At 36.4% G+C, this 24,715-nt stretch overlaps 1 protein-coding gene across 2 annotated transcripts in view; it reads right to left on the minus strand.

The window, feature by feature from the left end:
* Positions 1–360: 360 nt before the first annotated feature.
* The window catches only part of GRM8 (glutamate metabotropic receptor 8), a 752,204-nt gene continuing 727,849 nt past the window's right edge, over positions 361–24,715 (minus strand). For both annotated transcript variants that reach the window (XM_060019983.1, XM_060019982.1), the window contains 2 exons: positions 7,252–7,498; positions 361–930 (listed from right to left, as the gene is read on the minus strand). In XM_060019983.1, coding sequence (XP_059875966.1) covers positions 881–930; positions 7,252–7,498 — 297 coding nt within the window. In that variant the 3' untranslated portion in view covers positions 361–880. The remainder of the gene's footprint in view (positions 931–7,251; positions 7,499–24,715) is intronic.

Genomic DNA, 24,715 nt, shown 5'->3' on the forward strand with positions numbered 1-24,715 from the left:
GATTTTCAGATTACATTCTCCCAAGTTTAACTCATCATTTGTTAATTACGATACCTGAAGCAATTGACCTCAAGCTACTGCTTGATTCTTCATAAAAGAAGCAATTACTATGAAAAGCTACCACATAAATCTTGAAATATTCACAAAAATCTTACACAAATAATATTTTCATAGAGAAATGAAAGACCGTGTTCTTCACATACACGCAAACGTACAAAAAGACATTCCTCGAGGAAATAGTAGTTTCTTGGCACACCAGGGCTTTTACAGCAGCAGTTAAATAACAGCAGCAGTGCCAACTGGAAAGAGTTTTCCCTGGCTTTAAAACTGGAACGAAACAACTCTCAACATTTGCAAAACATTCCTTTATTATTAGAAATAAATTATTTGTATAAAAAATTGCATGCGTCAACCATTGCATTTATTTTTTAGCACAACCCAGGGCTTCAATCTGGTCAGCCATTACAAGAAACAGACTCATTGTCTTATACAAGTTGAACAATGTGGGACAGGAACGGGAGTTCTCACAATCACAGAAAAATACTTACAAGAATAACATCAGACATGGTTTATTTCAACAGCATTTTTTTTTTCACAAGCTAACATTAGTTATCCTTTTGTGATTTTTTTTTTTTTTTAACTGCTCATGAGGAAGCAATACTTTAGCTTGACACTCATTGGTTGTATTATATAAAATGGGTTTCTTCACTCCCTGTTATTGATACTTTTGGCTTGTGGCTACTTTTTGTTCCTTACAAGATTGACTATTGATTTGATTGACTGTAGTCTACAGAGATCTCCAGGAGTGAGTGTTGGTGGTGTCACGTTCATTGTTTAAGATCGCATACCACATTTCTTCATATTGTATCATTTCCCTGTTTCAGATTGAATGATTGCTGTAGCTGATATATGTCGTCTTGGTAGAGGAAGCTGTTAAGACAAATTAAGACAAATTATAGTACAGAATAATAAATTAGTTCGTTAAAATGATTTTAAAATTCAAATATTGCAATGACTTTTTATGATATGTGGTCTTTACAACCTGTTACTTATTATTTTAAGCAGTGTAGTAGGATTTCAACAATTGTAGAAATAAAAATGCAGCAGAATTTTTAATCTATAAAACCACTAGTCTCATTTATAGTGTAGACATTTGGCAGAAAACTAAAAATGTGAATGCCCTGTTCTTTAATATATTTAGGTGAAATTCAATTTAAATGTGCATTTTGACTAACAGATTTACAATATAAAAAATGAAAGAACAGATGAAATTCTCTATCCTGCAAAATGAAAAAAGAATTTTTTCTTACAACCCACGTTAAAGACCTCAATTCTTTGAGTCTGATTTGATGGCCAAGAAAGGGTTAGTCATTATAATTAGTCATGCTTTGAGAATGAATATATCTTCCATTTAAAAATAGTACTTTTAGACTCTAGAAGTGAACACAGTACAATATCAATGTGTATTGCCAACACATATTTATGGTCTGGTTTCATCCAAAGGATACAAATGGAGATGTTTAAAAAATAAATAAAGACTCAAAGAAGGAACTTATCATGAACTAAACCCATTATTGTAAGATTATTAGAAAAGTATGAACAAGAAAATATTCTAAGTCTATTCTAAGTCTAAATATTCTAATTCTAAATATTTCTAAGTCTAAACTTAGAAAATATTCTAAGTTTAAGTATATTCATACTTAAATTTCCAGAAATACAAATCTAAATCCAAATAATTACTTCATATTTTTGAAAGATGTGACAGAATAAATCTGTTTTAAAATTCAAAAGTGATATCTTATTTTTTTCAGTGGAACTCTGGAATGAAAAATCATAAGAAGAAAGAAGAAAAAGTGCAAAACGTATGTATTTCACTATATAAATCCAATTCAGGGTGAAACAGATTTTTAGAGAATAATTTACTTTTGAACATTGAATAAGGAAATTGTAAAGTTTCTTCTCCGAAATAATTGGCAGTTAGACTCATTCCATTGTAGTGTACATGAATACTGGTAATTGACCAGACAAGTTCTTACCAGAGACCAGGATCAGACAAAGTCCACAGTCACTAAAATTAATACAGGGAGCCCAGGAAGTGCTAGCTGTAGAGGTTTTTGCTGTTTTTTATTTCATTGAATATTATGAGCTTCATGCCAAAAACAGGTGGGACATATCTGCTTATCTTTCTATGTTGCTCACATTAGGTTATTATTGAGGGACAGTGGAAAGGAAGCAGATCTTAGACTTTTTTTTTTAATAGATCTTTATTGGAGTACAATTGCGTCACACTACTGTGTTAGTTTCTGTTATACACCAATAGACTTGGTTTTAAATTGCATTCTCTTCTCTACAAAATGAGTGAAAAAAAGTCACTGAACCAGGTTATGGGGCCTCAGCTTCATCACTGGTCCACAATCCACAACATTATGTTTTTGTGAGGACGGAGGCACAGTAGATTTGTGGGGAATGGCTGTTGTCTTAGAGAGTCCATATGGAATGCTACTTTTCTATTTATGCTTCTAAAAGGTAGGGTGTCTGTTACCTTTGGTTTGGTGTGAAGTGAAACACAGTGATTTTTATGGTCTTTATTTCTAATTTATATAATGCTCTCTTATGCCTCTAAATGTATTCTAAGAAAATGAAATCTGTGCTTCAACTATGCTTTTGAAAGACTTTCATATGATCTTTGTAGACAAGATGGAGAAAAATTATGAGTTAGAAAAACGACCCTTTAAAAGATTGCTCAACTTCCTGCCCTATTCAGTATATTTAACAGTAACTAAAAATGTGAGAAATATCCAAATTTGCAGATAGCTAGAAAGAAAAATTATGGTTGTAACAGAGGAACAAGAGCCTAAAGACCTTAACGAAGATGATATTCAGATGTTAATCTTCAAGGATCATTCCAACTTCAAGACTCTAAAGCTCTTTAGAAATTATTTCATTGTTTGAACTCTTAGAAGTAACCTCCAGGGAAAAAGATGTAGAATTCTATTGAGAACTAAGACTATAATTTACAGAAAGAAAGTAATCTTAATTTTTCTGATTAGAAAAAGGATGTAAGGCTTTGGAAACATAATTTAGTCAACACTGAAACGATGTGAATGGCAGATATCTTGCAAGAATCTTCCCTTTTCTTTTTTTCTTCCAAGAAGAAAGAAAGATGGATGCTAAAATAATAGAATTTTTGAATTTTAAGTCTTATCTTTTCTATTAATCACAGACCAATCTAGATTTTGTGGGTTAGGTTCCAGACCATTGCAATACAGTGAATATCACAATAAAGCAAGTCCCATGAAATTTTTTTGTTTCTCAGTGCCTATAAAAGTTATGTCTACACTATCCAGTAGTCTAAGTGTGTGATAGCATTATGTCTAAAAACACAATGTACATACGTAAATTAGACAAAAATACTTTATTGCTAAAAAATGCTAACCATCATCTGACAATGCAGGGTTGCCAGAAATGCTCACTTTTGAAAAAAATGCAGTATCTGGGAAATGCAGTAGAGTGAAGCACAGTAGAACGAGGTATGTCTGCATATTTTCACGGCAGCAGTGATACTTTTATCTTTATCCCAGAAGTGTTACAGAACAAAAGGGATCAGAGATGTACATATAAGCTAATGTAATACTTCTGCTGATGAATATGCTTATGTGAAAATCAGCCTTGAATACAGCAACAATGAATTTCCTGTGCACACCACACTGTGTTCATAAGCTAGAGAAAGGAGATCTACCTCCAGAAGCAGCTGTTTTCATGAATTATGCATGAATAGAGCTTAAGGAATACCGTGTTACAGCATTCGTTAATTGGGTACCGATGATAAAATTCATATATACCAACTTTGTTTCTAACTCTCTTTCCACACTTGTATGAAACAACACTTGACCTTTTTATGTGTGAAATGTAGTATTCTGCAAATTCAGTCATTAACATGGAGTCATTTGGTCTCCCTTCTAGCTTCACATTGCTTTTATTTATTCTGTGTACCATTAGAAGCTTTCCTTAAATATGTGATCAGAATTTCTGGCATTAACAAGTCATCTTTAAGATGAAATTTCTAAGAATGATGGACTTGTAGAACTCCATAGCTATGAAAGAAAAACACTGCATGCATATCATAAATACAGTTAATTGGTCAGGAAACAAATCCTGAATGTAGCATAGTAGCCATAATTATCAAAATCCTCCACATATTAAAAAAAGGGAGGGACTTCCCTGGCGGTCCAGTGGTTAAGACTTCGCCTTCCAATGCGGGGAGTGTGGGTTCGATCTCTGGTCGGGGAGCTAAGATCCCGCATGCCTCGGGGCCAAAAAACCAAAACATAAAACAGAAGCAATATTGTAACAAATTCGATAAAGACTTTAAAAATAATGGTCCACATCAAAAAAAAAAATCTTTAAAAAAGGCGATGCTAAAAAAATAGTTTTTGAATTTTGTCTTCTTTTTTGTTACTCACAAACCAATCTATATTTTCATGGGAGCAATGATACATTTACCTTTATATAGTGGTTTATAGTTTACAAAACACTGTCCTGTACGTCATTGTCAAGTCATTGTGGTAATGGTGATTTATCAAAAGTCTGGTAGCAGAAAGTATGAGGATGCGGCAACATGGACACTGTTCCAGTGGATTAACTAGTCCTGGTTTGATTGAGAATAGGCTCCACGGGTTTTGAAAGGAGGTATTTTAAATCTGAGGAGGCAAGGTACTAGTTACAGAGAGTTGAATGGCAAAAGCTTTCCAATATTCAATTATACTTCTAGAGACATAAGACACACTTTTAGAAGAAAAATATTGCATTTAAGCTCTTCAAGTTTTTGGTAGTTTTAGAGAGTTTGTGATTTTGGAAGACTTTTTACTTTTTCCATTCAAACCACTGGTGCATTTGGTAAAGGGAACAAGCACACAAGGGGTACATTGTAGCTACTCCTTAAGTGAACAAAGGTTAACAACTGTTACCAGGAGTGGGATTGCAGAAGGATGTGTGAGGATTTCCTACTCTGTCTCTCCTGAATGTGTAAACTGTAATCACTTTATCTGAGCCTAATTCATTCAACCCAAACCACTCCTGTAAAAGATGAATAGTACAGTAAAATCCCCGAAGTACAATTTAACCTTCTTTGAGGTCATAATTGACTTTATCTTGATTCACCTTCTTAACTTTCTTTTACCTTCCAAAGGTGAGCATTCAACTCCTCCAAAATATTACAGGCTTAGCCATCATACAGCCTTCACATTTGTAATCTTTCATTCTTATTTTCAGAGAAAAGAGGGATACGTACACATGCTATGAAATTTCCATTTCAACAGCAACAGAAAATAATAAAAGGAAAACAAAATGTATGAGACTTATTTCTATAGCATGGGATTAGTCTTTGTCAATACAGCACATTTTCCCTTCAGGGAACTAACTTATTTTTTAAAGCGGTGGAAAAAGTTTATTAATTTTTTTCCTTACCACATTTCAGAGGTGAGTCCAGGATAACTGGTATTTATTTCAGTGTACATTTGGTTGTTTCCATGTGCAACCATATTATATAAGGTTTTCTGGATTGCTGCTAAAAACCAAGTACAACTATAGACTCTGGTGAGTCATACTGAGAAGTACCAGTGTTCAAAGTGTATCACTGGCCAAAAGTAGTTTATTGGCATCCTACATTAGGTCTTAACTTCCTGCACTGATGATTTCAAGGCAGAAGAAACAAATAAAATTCTGCCCTGAAATCACAAGCATTCTACACTGATGCCTTTGAGAGTAGTTACAGCACAACCTTTGCTAGGAGCCCAGATAGCCCCACCATTAGTCAATTGCTTATCTATAATCAGAGATGATTGTAACCATTTGATACCAAAACCCATCCTTATTGTGCCTCCACTTGCACTTCCTCAAGATTTCATGTTTGCAGAAGAGTGACTATGTGGGGAATGTCTGTGAAATTCTTAAAAGGCTTCTTTCTCTACAAGTAACTAAATTTGATATTTACGAGCTGAAGGTCATCTTCCTAGAGGACCTGGCCAGTCATTCCAAGAAGTCTGATAGTAATTGAAGCCAATAGGTTTAATTAATCAATACTTATCTTCTAAGGATAGTTCTGCATGTGGGGCATTAGAGTAGACAGTGTTCATCTGGAACTCTTGATGCAAGGGAAGGTTTGTGAATCTAGTGAAGACTATAAGTTGTTATAATAATTAAATCAGATAAAGTCATCTCAATCTTTTCTGTATTTCATGTCAAAAGTACAGAGAAAAGGAGATACAGCCTCCAGGCAGAATCCGAGAGGAAGAGGGCATTTTTGCGTAGGGTTTTATCCTTAATGCCTGTGTTATATTGAACCATATACAGAATCTCGTAATGTATAGGTTATACACACACACACACACACACACACACACGCATATATATATATATATATAATTTTTTTCACTGTATTCAGCTTTCTGGTATTTTGCAATACATAACTTCAATCTATTTGCTACTCTTCCATAGAGTCCAAGATGGACTTGAACAGCTCAGTTAACTCTGCTGGCTTAGTTTGGTACCAGTATGTTGTTATATGCTTCTTCAGGGATGAGTATAGAGAAGATAATAGGTGAGGAAAGGAAAAGTGGAGTGGTGGCTGTAGAAGGGGTCCTGTTTTCAGGGTCATGAGGCTTTCAGAGAAGAGCTCTAATTACCTTAATATATCCAAGAAGGGAAATCAAGGGAAACCAAAGAAGGGGACCATGTTGGGGAAACAAATATAGACTATGACTTAACCTAACATGTTAGCTAACTAGTTTTCTCATTTCCCTAAATATCTGAATAACGTATCATTTATTTGTGTAAGATCTTTGGTAGCATGCTTTGTAAATACTAGTTAACTATCAATTCTGTAAAGAGCGACCAGTATTGAACTGAAAAAGATTGGAGAGTAGTTCCTAAGAGCTAAAGGATAATTTTATAAATGGAGCACAGTTCCAAGCTTCAAGCTCTGTAATGCCTCAAAAGAGAGACTCGAGCATCACACTTTGTAAAAGAGATTTCGTGTTTATGTTCATGCTCTGGAGAGGAGCCACTTGCCTTGAAATCGTTTGGTTCTAACCAAATGGTTCTAACTGCTGTGATGGTCTCATGGTGTGCGAGTACCACCAGGCCCCTGGAACCACGTAGCACAGTCCCCAAGACCAGTAGAAGAATGTTCAACGTACATCTATCAGGAAGTGTTCCCACTCTTGACCATCGGAAAGTCTACGGATGACTTACTGTTGGTTTCAAGACTCTCACAGAGTTCGCTTTTCACCTCGCCATTTGGTCTGTCATTTCCTTTTTGGATCAGTTTGCTTTGCATGGTGGCAGCTGTCACCACAGCTTTGAAGCTCCTCTTGCGTTTTTGAACATTCTGCTCTGGATGAAAAATTATAATATAAACCTTGGGCATGTAGAGCATGCCCAGAGACACCGAAGCACTTAAACTCATGGAGACAGTAAGTGTTGTAGTCTGGATGTACATCTGAAGAAGGAAAAAAACATAGAATCAATGTTGGTAAGCCTGACCTAAGATAAAGCAAATAATATAACCGTTTTCTGAGATTATTCCAGCTTCTCTGCTAACAGTGCATTAGAAGGCACTTATTAAAACTGCCCTTAATTATAGTGAAACGTTCCTTTATCCCCACCTGCAAATGTGGGTAAAGTTGTATTGTTTATGAAGCCCAATTTTTTAAAACAAGCAAAAACAAACAAGTAAGCTGATGGAGCTTAGTTTCCTCTTTAGATTATAATTAAGCATATATAAGGAAGGGAACAAAATCAGTCTAGCAAAAGACTAATATTTTATGTCACACAAACCTTATTCAGGGAGGTATCACAGGTCAAATGTTATTCTTTCAACAGTAAACCTAACCTAGAAGGTAAATTATATATAGTGGAAATAGAGTGGGAGTGAAATAGTCCAGATCATCACTATTGCACCCCATTGCTTGGATAATGTGAGTGTTTGCATCTTCACATAATTACTTAATTCCAGCTTCCAAATTGGATACATCACAAGCATGCCATAAGGGCTTGATATTTTTTAATAGCCCTCCTAAAGGATAATTCCAGAGGGTTTCTAGATGATTGCGTCAGATCAAAATAAATGTGGGTGCTTTTAGAAAATACGTATAAGACTTCCTCCTTCCAAGACTGAAATATGCCCTTTGGGGATGGGTCCTGACATCTGCATTTTGAAAAATTCTCCCCCTGTGCTCATTCCTTATCCTTATTTCACTGAAATTGACTGCTCTGGTACTTACAAAGAGAAGTCCCTCTGGAAGATTTTTCTTCCTGCAATCTAGAGGTTAATGAACTGAAAAAGTCAAACCTAAAATCACTGCTTTAGCTCTTTTCATTATGTTATGAAAACAAACATGACAGTATTTTAATCTTTTTTCTTCCCCAATGTTATTGCGGTATAATCAAACAATAGAAATTGTATATATTTAAGGTTTTATCAAAACTTGATGTTTTGATAAACATATATTATGAAATGATCATCTCAATCAAGTTAATTAACATATCCATCACATAGTAACCATTTTCTTTCTTTCATTCTTTTATTTTATTTTATTCTTTTGTGGTGAGAATGCTTAAGATCTCTCTTCACAAATTTCAAGTAAACAATACATTATTGTTAACTGTAGTCACATATTCATCTTGCATAACTGGAAGTTTGTACCTCTTGACCAATATCTCCCCAGTTCCCCTTTCCCCTGCCCCTGGTAACCACTATTCTGCTCTCGGCTTCTATGAGTCTGACTATTTTAGATTCCACACATAAGTAAGATCATGCAGTATTTGTCTTTCTGTATCTGACTAATTTCACTTAGTATAATGTCCTCCAGGTTCATCCATGTTGTCACAAATGGCAGGATTTCCTTCTTTTTTTTTAAAGAGTCAGTAATATTCCATTGTATGAATATTTCACCTCTTTAAAAATAAAACCTTTGATCTGTTTACATTTTTCATGTCCTGAGCTGAAAATATAATTTCTCCCAAATAACTTGGAATACTGAGGTTACAAGGTAGCCATGTTTTAGGATGACGAAGAGAGCCCTTTATCATCTCCGTGATTTTTTTTTTTTTCAGGCTTCTTTTGCTCAGCATAGTGTTTTTTTTTTTTTTAAACATCTTTATTGGAGTATAATTGCTTTACAATGGTGTGTTAGTTTCTGCTTTACAACAAAATGAATCAGTTATATATGTACATATGTTCCCATATCTCTTCCCTCTTGCGTCTCCCTCCCTCCCACCCTCCCTATCCCACCCCTCCAGGCGATCACAAAGCACCAAGCTGATCTCCCTGTGCTATGCGGCTGCTTCCCACTAGCTATCTACCTTACGTTTGGTAGTATATGTATGTCCATGCCACTCTCTCACTTTGTCACAGCTTACCCTTCCCCCTCCCCATATCCTCATGTCCATTCTCTAGTAGGTCTGTGTCTTTATTCCTGTCTTACCCCTAGGTTCTTCATGACATTTTTTTTCCTTAAATTCCATATATATGTGTTAGCATACGGTATTTGTCTCTCTCTTTCTGACTTACTTCACTCTGTATGACAAACTCTAGGTCTATCCACCTCATTACAAATAGCTGAATTTCGTTTCTTTTTATGCCTGAGTAATATTCCATTGTATATATGTGCCACATCTTCTTTATCCATTCATCCGATGATGGACACTTAGGTTGTTTCCATCTCTGGGCTATTGTAAATAGAGCTGCAATGAACATTTTGGTACATGACTCTTTTTGAATTATGGTTTTCTCAGGGTATATGCCCAGTAGTGGGATTGCTGGGTCATATGGTAGTTCTATTTGTAGTTTGTTAAGGAACCTCCATACTGTTCTCCACAGTGGCTGTATCAATTTACATTCCCACCAACAGTGCAAGAGGGTTCCCTTTTCTCCACACCCTCTCCAGCATTTATTGTTTCTACATTAATGTCTGTTCATTCTAATGATACCTCTGAAAATGTAAAGTTGTCAGATTGCATCCAGCAATCCCCAAATTAATTGTGTCCTTTTTAATAAAGACTCGAAATATATTTACCTTCAAGAGTAAATATCTGAATCAGCCTTATGGCTTCCTTTTCCTAGGGGAGACTGTTTCTCTTAACAGATGACAAAGCCTTGAGGTGAGAAACTGTCTGAAACATGAAGAGAACTTCCGGCACTAGTAAAAAGACTGTCCTTGTCTGAAAAATCATATCCTGTGGATTACTGAGTTTACTGTTCAATTTATCTACCACTAAGGCTGTCGTTTGCTTAAGACCCTATCGTGAGTATGGGAACACCCTTCAACAAGGTGATATTTAGGATCGATTTGTTTCAAAGTACACCTCCTCCAGGAAGTCCTCCATGATAAATCCTGATTATAATGTCCTTATTTTACTTCTAAGTACTAGTGCATTAAAAAATAAATACAATGGAGCACTTGCTAATGTATAACTATGTGATTATAACAATTTATATGAACTTTGTAATAATTCATAAAAAATGCACAACCAGGGTATAAACTTCCCTAGCATCTGTAATCTACATTTCTTCTTATATACCTCTAAGAAATCACACAATAATTACTCAGATACCACTCATTATTTTTAAGTATATGAAGATCTTCAAGAAACCCTTAATTTACACAAATCATACAGAATATGCTTTCCATAATTTTCCACTCTGTCAAATGGACATCAGGGTTGATGACATTTTAAGTAAGAAACACAAAGAGATGAGGTATGAATCCAGATTCTAGGTTGGGCTCATGTGTACCATCCTCAGTAGAGACGTGATTCAGATACGTCCCTCGGCAAAGTGATAAATTACTACATGCCATGACCTCTCAGGCTACCTGTTATGTTAAATTTGAGAGAACTAATCTACTGCAATTAAGAAGGTCCTGATAAAATGTGAATATGTGCCTTTAAACCACACGAACCTCCCTAAGCTTTGCCACGTAGTTTTAAGCAACTTATTATTATGAATACTCATAAGCTTCTTATACAATAGTTAATCCTCTTTGAATTCCTACTTATTCTCCAGCTAGCATTGCTGCAGAAAGGCTATGCAGAAAATGGGCTGCAGAGAAAGGATGTAATGATAAGGAAAGGATAGAGCCAAATGCAAACCACACATAAATATTCCAAAGCCACTCAAATAGGGAACCATCAGTTTTGTCCCAGTCAGACCCAGCCAAGTCACTTTAACTTAAAAAACAAACAAAAACCAAACAAGGGCTTCACTGGTGGCGCAGTGGTTGAGAGTCCGCCTGCCGATGCAGAGGACACGGGTTCATGCCCCTGTCCGGGAAGATCCCACATGCCGTGGAGCGGCTGTGCCCGTGAGCCACGGCCGCTGAGCCTGCGCGTCCGGAGCCTGTGCTCCGCAACGGGAGAGGCCACAGCAGTGAGAGGCCCGTGTACTGCAAAAAAAAAAAAAAAAAAAAAACCCCTCCAGAGGTATAGCCATGAAATGATGGGAACATCCACATTGATTAGCTGGGTTCTTTTTATATGTCTTAACCTGTTGGTCTTGCTAAAACATATAATACTAGTCCAAATAATTCATAAATACCTTTCTAGTTTGAAAATCTTATAAATTTTATCCACTACCATAAATGTAAGTGATAATTTTCTCCCCTTATTCAGAATAATTTCTGTAATATATAGTAAACTTGATTTTGTTAAATATTAAGCATGAAGAAGATTCTGGAATGCTAGTTTCCACGTTAAATATATTACTGTAGTCTATCCTCTTAGCAAGCCAACTCAAAAGAAGATATAATAAACATAGACATTAGGATTAAACAGTACTATGCTTAGTGTTCCAAGCCCTCCATTAGACACTGTGATTGCAAATTACAGATCTTATGTGCTCTCTTACAACAGCTTCTGAAAAATTTTAATGTGGGTTTAATATATAAAAAGCATCTATACAAAAATCATACCCTAAAATCTAAAACCTTACAGTGGCCAAGGCTTTGTTACAGGACTTCAGACTGTGAGTAGACTGAGTTTTTGAACTTCCTCTTTGAATATTTAATGAGATAAAAATTTCGTATATATTATAACCTCAATGAAAGCAGTAAGAGCAAAATAAGCAAAGAAATGAAATGCCACCTACTGTCCTTCTAGAGAAGTTAATTTCTTAGCATCATGGATTACAGGATTTTCAGTATCTCCCATATTTAAGAAGAAATGGAAAGATTATATTAAAAGATTGAAAATGAGCACTCGTTTCCAAAAAACTCATGGATTTTTTTATACCTGTTGAATATTCTAATTACTTGAACCACGTAAGGAAGAAACATGTTCAAGCAGACCTGAGCTTGAATTCCAGCACCGCCACTTCAAATTCTTTTTAAAGATAAAGAAGTTTACAGAGAAATTCTGGAGTTGCCTTGTGGATGGTAAAAAGCCCCTAGTCGACCCACCAGGTGACAATCTGAACTCTAATAAAACTTCCCTGGCAATTGAACAGTTGTGAGATCTTATTTTCCTCTCTGACCTTTAATTTATTACCTATGAAATGGGGGAAAATAATACTTTTCTCATAGAAGGGTTATAGGTGGAATGACATAATCCTTATAAAATGTCTCAAAGGTGCAAAACAGTAGTAGCTCAACAAAGACTATTTTCCCTACAACTTTGAATCTAAAAGGCTGCCAACAAAGCATCCTTCCAGGTATATAGAATAAGAGGGGCCTATGAGCCAGTTATCCAAAGTTGACAGTTTAGTGAAGAGCTGACAGCCCTGCTCTCACTATATGATGTCAAGGAAAATGCTTTTGTAATCTTACTTCAAAGTAGGCAGAATAAGATTTTGCCCAAAAGTCAACTCCCATTTGCTGATAGGGAATAGAATAGTGCACTGGTTCTCTGTATCAAAGTTACAGTTCACCAGAATGCTGTAACTATATTAGGAGGAAACTATATTAACTCCCTGTAACCAACATAAATCCACTGAGAGATGCTGACAGTGGTACTGGATATATTAATGTAACCTTCTTTTTTCCATCCTTCTTTTATGCCCCACCCTCTGCCCCTTGTCACTCTAAAATATTAGTACCTAGAGGAAGAGGAGCATCTTTTCTATTATGTCCATTGATAGCCTGTCACTTCCTCTGCCTCCACAGCCGCTGGACATTTTGAGGCTGAAGCAGTCACATGCAGTGAAGCAGATGGAAATGATCTCTGGCTAAGCCAGGGAGGAGATGGCACAGTGGAGCATATTAACATGACATCTTTTCTGGGACCATTACAGCTTCCTCTTCATTCTCTGCAGGAGTCATTTGTGCACATCCAGGGTCTACTGAACGTAGGTCCTGGCCTGGAATCACTAAAGACTCTAGGAAGGGTAAGGAGGGAGGAGATTATATTACTCCAGGAGAAAGGTCAGTCTTTTACTTTCAACCAGCTGCCTGCACACAGAACTCCACAGATATCCAAGCTGGTGAGTTTTCAACCCCTATGTAACCAATGTAACCTGTTAAGAAACCTAACACCCCAGACGGATTTGTGCCATGTGATAAGAAACAGATGATTTATTCCTGTCTGCCTTGCCCTGGATGGTTTCATCTCACTTTTTGCTGCAGTCAGCCAGGTCCCGTTTGTCTGCTTCACACAGTCTGACCAGTGAGAAAGCTACGTTTACACTTAAAGCCTGCCTTTGCCTTTCTCTACTTCTGTTATCTATTCCCTCATCTGTGTGTCCGCCAAAGTGTCACCTGCCTCCACAAATGGATCTTCTGCTTTTCAGAAGGGCTTCAGCCAATGGATTTCAAAATCTCATTAATTACTAGAAGTGATTAAAACAATTTTTTTTTTTAAGATGGAGAAGTTTACAAAGAAACTCTGGAGTTGCCCTGTGGGTAGTAAAAGCCTCAAATCAACCTATCATGAAACAATCCAAGCTAATAAAACTCCCCTTGCAATGGGACACCAGAGGCGATAACACACAGCACCTCCACCAGCTCTTTGGATGAGCCTGGATACTAATGAACCATCCCAAGTCCATATCAAACATTTTATTATTGTTTCTGTTTTGTCGAGTTCAAATACCTTGCTGGCTTCTCCTTCTCAGTCAGTTCTGAAGGGTCCTCCTCATTCTCTCTAACATCTTTACCTTGAAGTATCCCAGACCTCAGTCCTTGGATATCTATCTGCCTATCTATCTATCTGTCTATCTATCTGGCCACATTACTCTCTTGATGGTAATGTTCAGATTTATGGCCTTAAAGCAGGACCAGCTTTCTGGGCGCACTGCCTGTACACAGGCTCCTTCACTCAGAAAGGCCTCACACTTGGTTTAAAGTTCTTCTGTCAGGGTTTTGAAATTCTCAATAATTTTTGAATAAGGAAGCCTACATTTTCATTTTTCATTGGGCCTCACAAGTTATGTAGGTAGCCCTGCCTTAAAAACTATATGCTGACTAATTCCAGGCTTCCCTCAGGAAACTCAGTTGCCTTCTGGGTAGCTCCCCTTAGATGTCTGACATATACGATCCAAAACTAACAAGCATCTGAATCCCATCTTCATTCCTAAACTTCTTCTTCCAGTGGTCTTCCTTGTCTTTAGTCCATCTTTCCCGTTGTTGGGATGAAAACAAATAGAAATTGTCCTTGACTCTTCTCTTACGCTCTATCTGTGACTGAATTCTGTTGACTCTACTTCCAAAATTTGTTCATATGTGTCATTTTCCACTTCCCCCACTGGTACTGCATTGGTCCTAGCCAACATCATCTCTTATTTGGATTTTCACTATAGATGTCCCGTTGACATCTATACATTTCTCCTCTTCTGCTCTTATTCTCTTCTATCTGATCATCTGATTGATTTTTAACACAGGTAGCTAGAATTTAATCCCATTATTCATAAATTGGGTTCAGTCACCCCTACCCTCAAAACTCTACAATGACTTCACATTGATGCTGTCCCTATAATGGCCTACAAGGTCCTCTGAACTGATCTGGCTTTACTCTTTCCCTCATTCATTCTCTTCTCATCACACTGGCCTCCTGGCTAATCTTAGAAGATACCAAGCATGCTTCTGCTTTGGGGCTTTTGTATTTGATGAACTGACCCTTCACTTCGTTCAGGAAGTGTTCCTTTCTGAATGGTTCTTTCTCAATGAGACCCTTTCCTAAACATGAAATTAAAAATTGTACCCCCATCCCTCCACCTGCATCTATTTCCCCAGCTTTATTTCACTCCTCAGCATCTATTTTCTAGCATAAAAGTCTATATATTTTACTAATTTATATATTGTCTCTTTCCCTTAACCAGAATAAAAATTCCATGAGTCCAGGGATTTTTACCTGTTTTGTTCACTGCTATAAACTCAACACCTAGAACATTGCCTGAATATGTGAATTTTCTGGTCTTTGAGGCAGTGTGGATCCTTACTCTTGAATTTGACATTTAAAGGAAATAACCCATGTAGTTTCAAGAGGAAAACAATAAATCAGGTTCTAAAGCTAGACAGTCTATTAAAATTTGAGGGCCCCATACCCCTTCAAATCAATACCCAGGCTGGGACAGAAACTCCTGGATAGATAAACATGATGATCATTTTCTTTGGCCTTGCCGCACGGCATGTGGGATCTTGGTTCCCAGACCAGGGATCAAACCCACGCCCCCTGCAGTGGAAGCGAGGAGTCTTAACCACTGGACCAACAGGGAATTCCCAACATGATGACCTTTTAAACTATAAATATGACAACTAAAAGTCAGTGGCCTCCACTTGGGAACATGAGAGCTCTGGGCTCTGCCCTGCATCCCTCCCCCACTTAAGAAATGTACAGCTGAGGATAAGGCACTCACACTATTTATAAACGTCCATAGACTTAAGTAAATGAATTTAAGGAGGCAACGTATGTAAAATGTTGGCACAGCACCTGGCATACAGTAATCATCAACAGTAGCTGTTGCTGTTATTAATTAGCCTTGATTTTACTCTCTCTGAATCCTCCTCCACTCCTCACACAGTAAAGACATAACGGTACTGCTCTCTCAAAATCAGCCACACCTTTTTTAGCCTTTTTGATAAGGAACGTGCACACATAGAACTATAGGCACAAAATATTTGTTCATAAGGAAATATATTTTATGCTTATAGGAAACACATTCAAAATGTCATAGTCTAGTATCATTCTGGAAAAAACTCACAATCCTGAGTGTCCCTCGTGTCAGGTAGAAATTGTAGGGTTGCTGACCCATCGGCAGGTCAGAGACATTACGTTGTGTTTTCATTAGTGGAGATGGAGACGGGTTTGCTCTGATCCATTTGCTGTCTCCCTTTTGGCCCCTTTTAGCCAGGACACATGTTAGCAAAATGAAGAGTCAAACCAAAGGGCGAAGACTATGGATGCAGAACTGGGCTGGTTCACATGTGAGGTCTGAATCCTTAACCTTGGACCTATTGAGAATGGTGGAAACCAGCTTCAGAGAATAATAAAGCATACACCAATAAGTGAACTATCAGCTCTGCTGAGGGTAGGAAAGGACAAGTGTAAGGAAGCTCAAGATCCTCTAAATATGGCAGGACAGATATTAGATTTATAATGAGTATTTATAATTAAATATACATGATATTTAATATTTGGACCAGGAAATAAATTTTCTATTAAAGCCCCATAGACATTTCTTAAAGTAGATGTTTCAAAGTAGAGCATTATTAAATAAAATGTAGTCTTTAGTTTTCAATTATCCTCCATAAGTATTATTTATAGAAACATAATAAAAACAGTGTCTCACACAACGGTGCCATGTTTTCGACCGTGACGTATGCAAATGAATATGAAACATCTGCTGTTGACTGCTTATCAGTTCCTCCTTTACGTGTTATTTTTCCTCCATGTTTCCCTCCATGGATTCCTGCTTCCATGCCACCTTTTAGCCCTTTATCATTTTTCAACAGTATGGTCAAAACTAAGAATAAGAATAATGGAGATACCTTTAATTATTATAATTTTAAAAGTATTTATTTGAACAGATATAAAATATAATAAAGAGAATAGTTACATGAAGAGACCAAATAAAAATTAAAATTTTTTTAGAAATAAAAAAAAGGAGAAGAAACAATTATTACAAGAACAAAATTTATCTAAGAACTGTGTAATTACACACACCCACACACAGATGGTCCCCAACTTAGGATGGTTTGTACACACACACACACACACTCTCACACACACACACACACACACACACACACACACACACACACACACACACAGACGGTCCCCAACTTAGGATGGTTTGATTTGGAATTTTTTGACTTCGTGATCGTGAAAAAGTGATACTCAATAAGAATAAGTAGATACTCAATAAGTAGATACTCAATAAGTACACACACACACACACACACATACACACACACAGACGGTCCCCAACTTAGGATGGTCTGATTTGGAATTTTTTGACTTCGTGATCGTGAAAAAATGATACTCAATAAGATACTCAATAAGAATACTTCAAATTTTGAAATTTGATCTTGCCCAGGGCTAGTGTTATATGGTGTGGACACTCTCTTGTGATGCTGGGCAATGACCTTGCCACAGCTCCGGGTCATCCACGCAATCAGGAAGGTAAACAGCCAATACACTTACAGCCATTCTGTACCCACACAACCATTCTCTGTTTCACTTTCAGTACTGTATTCAATACATTACATAAGATATTTAACACTTTATTATAAAATAGGCTTTGTGTTAGAAGATTTTGCCCAACTGTGGGCTAATGTAGGTGTTATGATGTTTGGTAGGTTAGGTGTATTAAATGCATTTTGACTTACAATATTTTCAACTTACGATGGGTTTATGGGGCCGTAACCCCATAGTTAGTTGAGGAAGATCTGTATATCTATCTATCTATTTATCTATCTATCTATCTATCTATCTATCATCTATCATCTATCTATAGTTATCCTATAGTTATCACTGTCTGAAGACAGAAGGTTTGCTGGAATTTAAATTTCAGGAGACAGTTATTATGTAGGTTGTATTATTAAAGGAAATTGGTAACATTATGGAAATAGTTTCAACCATAGTTTTCGAAAAGGTACTAAATCATTGTTCAACTGGATACTTCCTATACAACACTTTCTAAAGCCCAAAGAATTAAAGCAGTACCTCAGTGCAGGTACTTTTGTGGAGGCATAAGATGTTGTATAAATACTAATTTTTTCCTGGTGATATTACTTAATGCAGGAAGAACCAAGAGTAATGGTATTATGGGCTGAATTGTGGTCCCTCCCTCCACCCCAATTCACACGTCCAATTTCTAGCCCTTAGTACCTCAGAATGTGACTGTATTTGGACATAGGGTCTTTAAGTAGATAATTAAGTTGAAATGAGGTCTTTAGGGTGGGCTCTAATCCAATCTAACTGTTGTCCTTATAAGAAGAGGAGGTTAGGACACACAAAGTCACACCAGAAATGTGTGTACACAAAAAAAGACCCTGTGAGGACCACACAGAGGGAACGTGGACATCTAATAGCCAATGACAGAGGCCTCAAAAGAAACCAACACTGTCAATACCTTGATCTCAGATTTCTAGTGTCCAGAACTATGAAAAAATAGATTTATGTTATTGAGGATCAGGTATCATCATTACTGCCAAACATTTTATGGACATTAACCCTTCACAGTAATCCTGTAAGTTAGGAATGGGTCCATTCTGGAGAATTTAAACAATATTTTCAGAGTCACACAACTCATGAGGATAAAGTGGAGGTTTAAACTGAAGTTTGTCTGACTTAAAAGCTCATATCTTTAGCACACACCATATGGCTCCCGTAGATATACAGAGATGTGAAAGAGCAGGGTTAATATGACTTGAATCCTTACCAAGTCAGAAAATCATCCTTTTCTAATAGAGTTGGGCCAGATTTCTTAAAAATAACAGAGTCTCAATTAAAACACCTGAATTAATGTTTAATTGAGAACTCAGAGGATTTTTTTAGATTGCTGTTATCCATCAGCTACTTTCCTCATTAAAAAAAAAAAAAAAAAATCCAAAAAGAAGAAAAGAAATCTCATTGTGGATCCTGGAGAAGCTCTTTCTTAGAACTATATATTGTTGAACTTAACAGAATCATCCAGCTGGAAATACAGACTTAAAGAGATGGATAAGTTCATCTTTTTAAATGAAGATACTTAGCACCAGGTTTGCACTGGCCAGAGGAGAGGAGTACCCAACAGAACCACTGACCACCAGAAGGGACAAGGATTCCCTACATTCAGAAGACAAATTGCTGGAACATTGTTCCTGCATAGGCACTGCTCCATTTCCATAGCCATGAGAGACAGGCTATTGACAACACAGTAGGCAAGCAAACTGGGATTCACAAATACAGATGAAAAGACACCAAGAATTAGCAAATACTCAGAGAAAACTGACACTGTAAAAGAGAAGCATCAAAAAGAAGGATAAAAATCCAAGAAGATAGGTCCACTAGAGTTAGTGGAAGAAGACGTTAGAGATAAAAATAATTATCTTCGCAAACTTTTGAAAGAAAAAGTATCAAATAAATACCATAGAAATAATTTTTTATCATTAAAATGAAAATCTCAATAGATGAAGGATTTCTCATTCTGGCTATGCTGTCATCAAACCAATCCACCCACTGAGAATAGCTATAAAAGAATCATAAATTTAAAAAACGATTGCTTGGAGGCATCAGAGAAAAATCAAAGCAGTCAGGACTCAGGAGGGCCCAGATCTTAGGACACACACACACACGCACACACACACACACACTCACACTCTGATGTGAGTCAGGCATTTTTCACTGCTTTTATCCATAGGGAGTGTGCTGATTCATTGCATGGGTGTTAGAGGGCAGAAATCTTTAGACATGCTTTTCAGCAGTCTCATGGGGCTGGGAAGACAAAAAAATGGAATTCAGGGTTACCAGTGCAGCCAGGACTTGAGAACTCAAGATTCCAGGGTATTACAGACAAGTGAACCTGAGATTTACACCATTTTTTTTTTCTTTAGACTTTGGTGTACCTTAAGTGGGAGGGAGCAACAGACTAAAAAAAATCAAACATAATCCAGATTCAGAGGCTAAAAAGTTAAGCAGTGTCATTATGCTTGGGAAACAAAATTTGGAATTTGTGTCAATTAAGGAGGATGGGTAATTATAAACACCTTGGACTTTTAGCTGATATATCTGAAGGGATATCCTCCAAGATAAATGAAATATCAAACATGGACAAACCCACAGAAAGCCTAAACCTAGTCTCAAATTATCCCAATCCTGGATTACGTCAAGGTGAAATGCCTCTGCTTTAACTGTAGACAGGTAAAAAATTGCAGCTTCTCTGGAGGAAAATGGCAACATCTATAAATCTACATTTTTAAAATGTACAATGTCAGGTATTCAATAAAAGATTACCAACTACCAGCAAAACATGGTCCAACATAAGAACAAATTACCAAAACCAAAGGGAAAGGGAAAAAAAAAAACCCAGTATATAAGGTTGTGTCACAAATGATCAAGATACTGTACTTCTCAGACAGAAGTTTACAAAAGCTTGAACAGAAATGTATTGAAGAAAATACATAATAAGATAATGAATTTAACTGAGGAACTGGAATATATGTGTGTATGTATATATATATATATATATACACACATACACACACACATACATATATATATTTAAAAATTGAAACAAAAATTATAGGGCAGAAAAATATAATAATTGAATTCAATAGATGAGTTTAACAACAGATTAGATGATGTTCAGGACATGACTAACAAATTGAAAGATAGATCTGTAGAAAATATCCATATTGAAGCCTGGAGATAATAAAGAATTTAAAAATACAGAACAAAATTATTAGAAATATATAAAACATAATAAAAATTTTGAATATGTATGAATTTGGAGTTTCAGAAACAGAAGCAATATATAGTAGACAAAAAGAAAAAAACTTAGAGATACTGGCCAAGAATTTTCAAAAACTGGATGAGCATAATCTATAAAATTGCACAGAGAAAAGGTATCAGATGACCATATTCTGTGTAGTCTTAACAAATTTCAAAGGATTGAAATACAGAGTATGTAATCTGACTAATGTGGAAGAAGGGTAGAAAGTAGAGTTAGGATAGAAATAACAAAAGTAACACGAAAAGTATCAAAGATTTGAAAATTAAACAACACAGTCCAAAATCACTTATAAGTCAAGAAGAATTGACAGTGAAAATCAGAAATTATTTTGAACTGAATAATAATGAAGTGGCAACATGTTAAAAGTCATGGGGTGCAGCTAAAACAGGCTTCATCTATATTAGAAAAGAAGAAATTGTGTTATAATTATCCATCTCACAAACTAAAGAGAGAGAGAGAGATTAAACCCAAAGAATATAGAAGGAAGGAACTAATAAGGATGAAAGATGAAAGTCAATAAAATAGAAAACAAATGCAAAATAGGGAAAAATCAACAAAGCCAAAAATTCCTTGAAAAGACTGTAAAATTAACAAACTGTTCACAAGGCTGACCAAAAATAAAAGGACAAGACATGGTATAAAGTCAACAAAATATACCAGTAAACTAGTTCTGGATGTCCTTAGCAAAAAAAAAAAAAAAAATAATAAAGTATATGCTTAAAATTTAAGGGCAACCTATGAAAATTAAAATAAGACCTAAAATTTCTGAACTATCAAAATGGAAACAAAATGAAAATCTGATCAGTTAAAAAAATGGAAAGGAAAAGAACAGAAACACGAGAGTATAGTAAATAGAAAATAAACTGGCAGATACAAACCAGTGATTTTCATGATATAAATTAAATTCCCCATTTAAAAAATACACAGGTTATCAGATTGGATTTTAAATGTGATTCTAATAAGGAGAAAGTTATATGTAAAGCCTGAAAATAAAGTAACTGGAAAAGATGTACCAGAAAAACATAAACACAAAGAAAGATGGAATAGTAATATTATTATGGGACAAAATAGAATTTAAGATAAAATCTTAAGTTATACAAAGAACACATCTATCTATGTAGATAGATCACTAACAATACATTATCACAATGTGTGATGCAACAAATCATAAAAATACAAGAAGAAATGGACAAATTCATAATCATTATGAGGGATTTTAATTCATCTTTTCAGGTTTAAATTTAAACATACAATATAAAATTAAGGTTAAAAATAGTTTAACTCAAATAACAAGATTGCCATTTTGATTGCATTATTTTAAGACCTAATGGACTCTTCACAGAAATCGATCATGCATTAGATTACCCAAAAACAAAAATGAAAACAGGGAACTTACAGGCTACATTCTTTCCCCTCAAAAGGCAATCAAATTAGAATTAAAATTAACAAATAAATAAATATTGGTTTTTATTTGGAAACTAGATAGCACCCCTATAAGCAACTTGCATTTAAAAGGAAATGACAAACTATTTAGAAATGAACAATCATGAGAACAATACCTGTGAAAAACGGTGGATGCAACCTAAATGCTTGAAGGAAAATTTAAATCTAAAACGGCAATGTTAGGAAACAAGTAAGTCTCAAAATTAACCATGAAACTACTCAAAGTAAAAAAAATTAAATTCAGTAGATGTAGAAGAAAGGAAATATCTGAGATAAAAGAAGAAATGAATGAGACAGAAAGCTAAAGCCAGCAGATGTAACTAACAAAACCAAGTCACATTTGGTAATATTTGATTTAGAAAAGGAGATACAACATGACTAATTAACATAGAAAGTATAAAGAGGATATAAATATAGATACAAATTAGATTTTCAAATTATAACAGCAAATTATGTATAACTTGATGTCACTAAATCTACACATCTAGAAAAAATGCATTATTGCCCTGTAAATAGATATAAGAGGTTAGGAAAAAAAAAGATACTGGATAGACTGAGAACCTTGGGGGAAAAAAATCAGAAAGGTAGTACGTTATTGACAGAAGGATGGTAACCCAGCACTGAGGAAAGAGCCAGTGTTGCTTGCACTATGCCCTTGGGTGAAGTGAGAATAAGGAAAGTGCCCACCCCAGTTCCCATTGTGTTCCCACCTCTCACCTAGTGATATATGTACATCTGCACTTCTTTGGTGCTTTTGCTCTTGTTTTAGGTAGGGCCTAAGACCTTGGAAAGTTTACAGTCCCTTTCAGAATTAGAGATTCAAGTGCTCATGAGATATACTGGCAGAAACAAATTTTCTCAGGTTCAATCTCCTCTAAATCTTCCGTCATGCCTCACTGCTATTTGAAAGAAAGAACATGGCCAAGAGCCTCCTTCTCCCAAGTGCTGAAAAGGATACAGTGGTGAAGCAGGACCTCCACTCACCCCCTTTATCTGTGCACTATCTCTGGGGAGCATGAATATTTATAATGAGTGACGCCTTTACTAAGATCAGCCCTAAGATAAGGTGAGTTGGGGAGGATATAAATGTAACTCTATCCGAAAGGGTGACAAATCCACATTCAACTCAGCCTCAAAGACTCATAACCCTCTCTGTGTTCCAGACCCTAATGAATAGCATCTTCTGTAACTCAGGGACCATGACTTCTCTGCCCCGTCAATATTTTTACCTACTCTTGTCATGTACCTGCTTGGCAGTTCTGGACTCATCACATCACCATTTCTGAGATAATCTATATAGGGACATCTTTGTTCGCAGGACTAGTGCTTCTAGAAAATACAGATGAAGGTCAAAGTAGCCAGGTTTCTATAGATGAAAAGCCTGAGACCTAATATTGCTTTACTTTGTGCAACTGTCCGCTACCATGTCTGATAGTGACACATGGGTCTTCCTGGATGCCAGCTATGTCTGAAGCTTTCAGGAGAATTAAAATTTTACCTATACATATGTTGACTTCCCCAGGTCATCATGCCTAGCCATGGTGAAGATGCTGCCCATATCAGACCAGTGATCTGCTACAGCAGTGTACTGATCACACATATGGGCACTAGTACCCGGTTCTAGTGCCCAGTTCCGTCACATTGGAGACCGAGTTCTATGTGGTAATGAGAGCTTTCAGGAAAAGACAATTATTTCAAATAGGTTCAAGACATTGAAGCACCCACCAATCACAGACTAAAGAAGTCATGGGTGTCCCAACCAGTGAAAAGCGGAACGTGCTTTCAGCAGGTCACAGCTAAGAAGTCCTTTTCTAACAGGTATAAACTCTACAAAGTGAAAGAGAGCTTGGCTGTTCTGCCATCTCACCTGAAGCTGAAAAGCCTCATCCAGCTTTAGCAAAGGTACATACTCTGAATGAAGCATGTAGCAGCGATTTAAGATTACCACGGCTAGGCACCTGAAGAGGCTAAATGCAGAGAGTGAAGGTGAAGAACCTCTGTACAATCCTCTATGAGAGACCAACCCAAGGTCCCTCCCACAAAGTTTGATCCGGCCCCCAGGGCCGTTTCTTGACATTCACACTATGGTCCTGGTAGTCCTGCAAATGATACAAGTTCTCAGAACAAGAGACTTATGAAGCATAGGCTAGAACCAAGAAACTTTAAAGCATATTCTAGAGCCAAGAATCAATTAGAACTCCCCAGTATCTAACTCTCCTGGGATACTGAACCCAGAGCTTATTTTAGATTTCTCTCTTTCCAAAGAGCTTAGTGCCATAATAGGCTTCAGTGATAAACTGGATGCAGATGACCCATTTTGACCTCACACAGGTCAATTGGACCACTGCG

The sequence above is a fragment of the Delphinus delphis genome, chromosome 9, assembly GCF_949987515.2.
Source record: "Delphinus delphis chromosome 9, mDelDel1.2, whole genome shotgun sequence".
Lineage (NCBI taxonomy): Eukaryota > Metazoa > Chordata > Mammalia > Artiodactyla > Delphinidae > Delphinus > Delphinus delphis.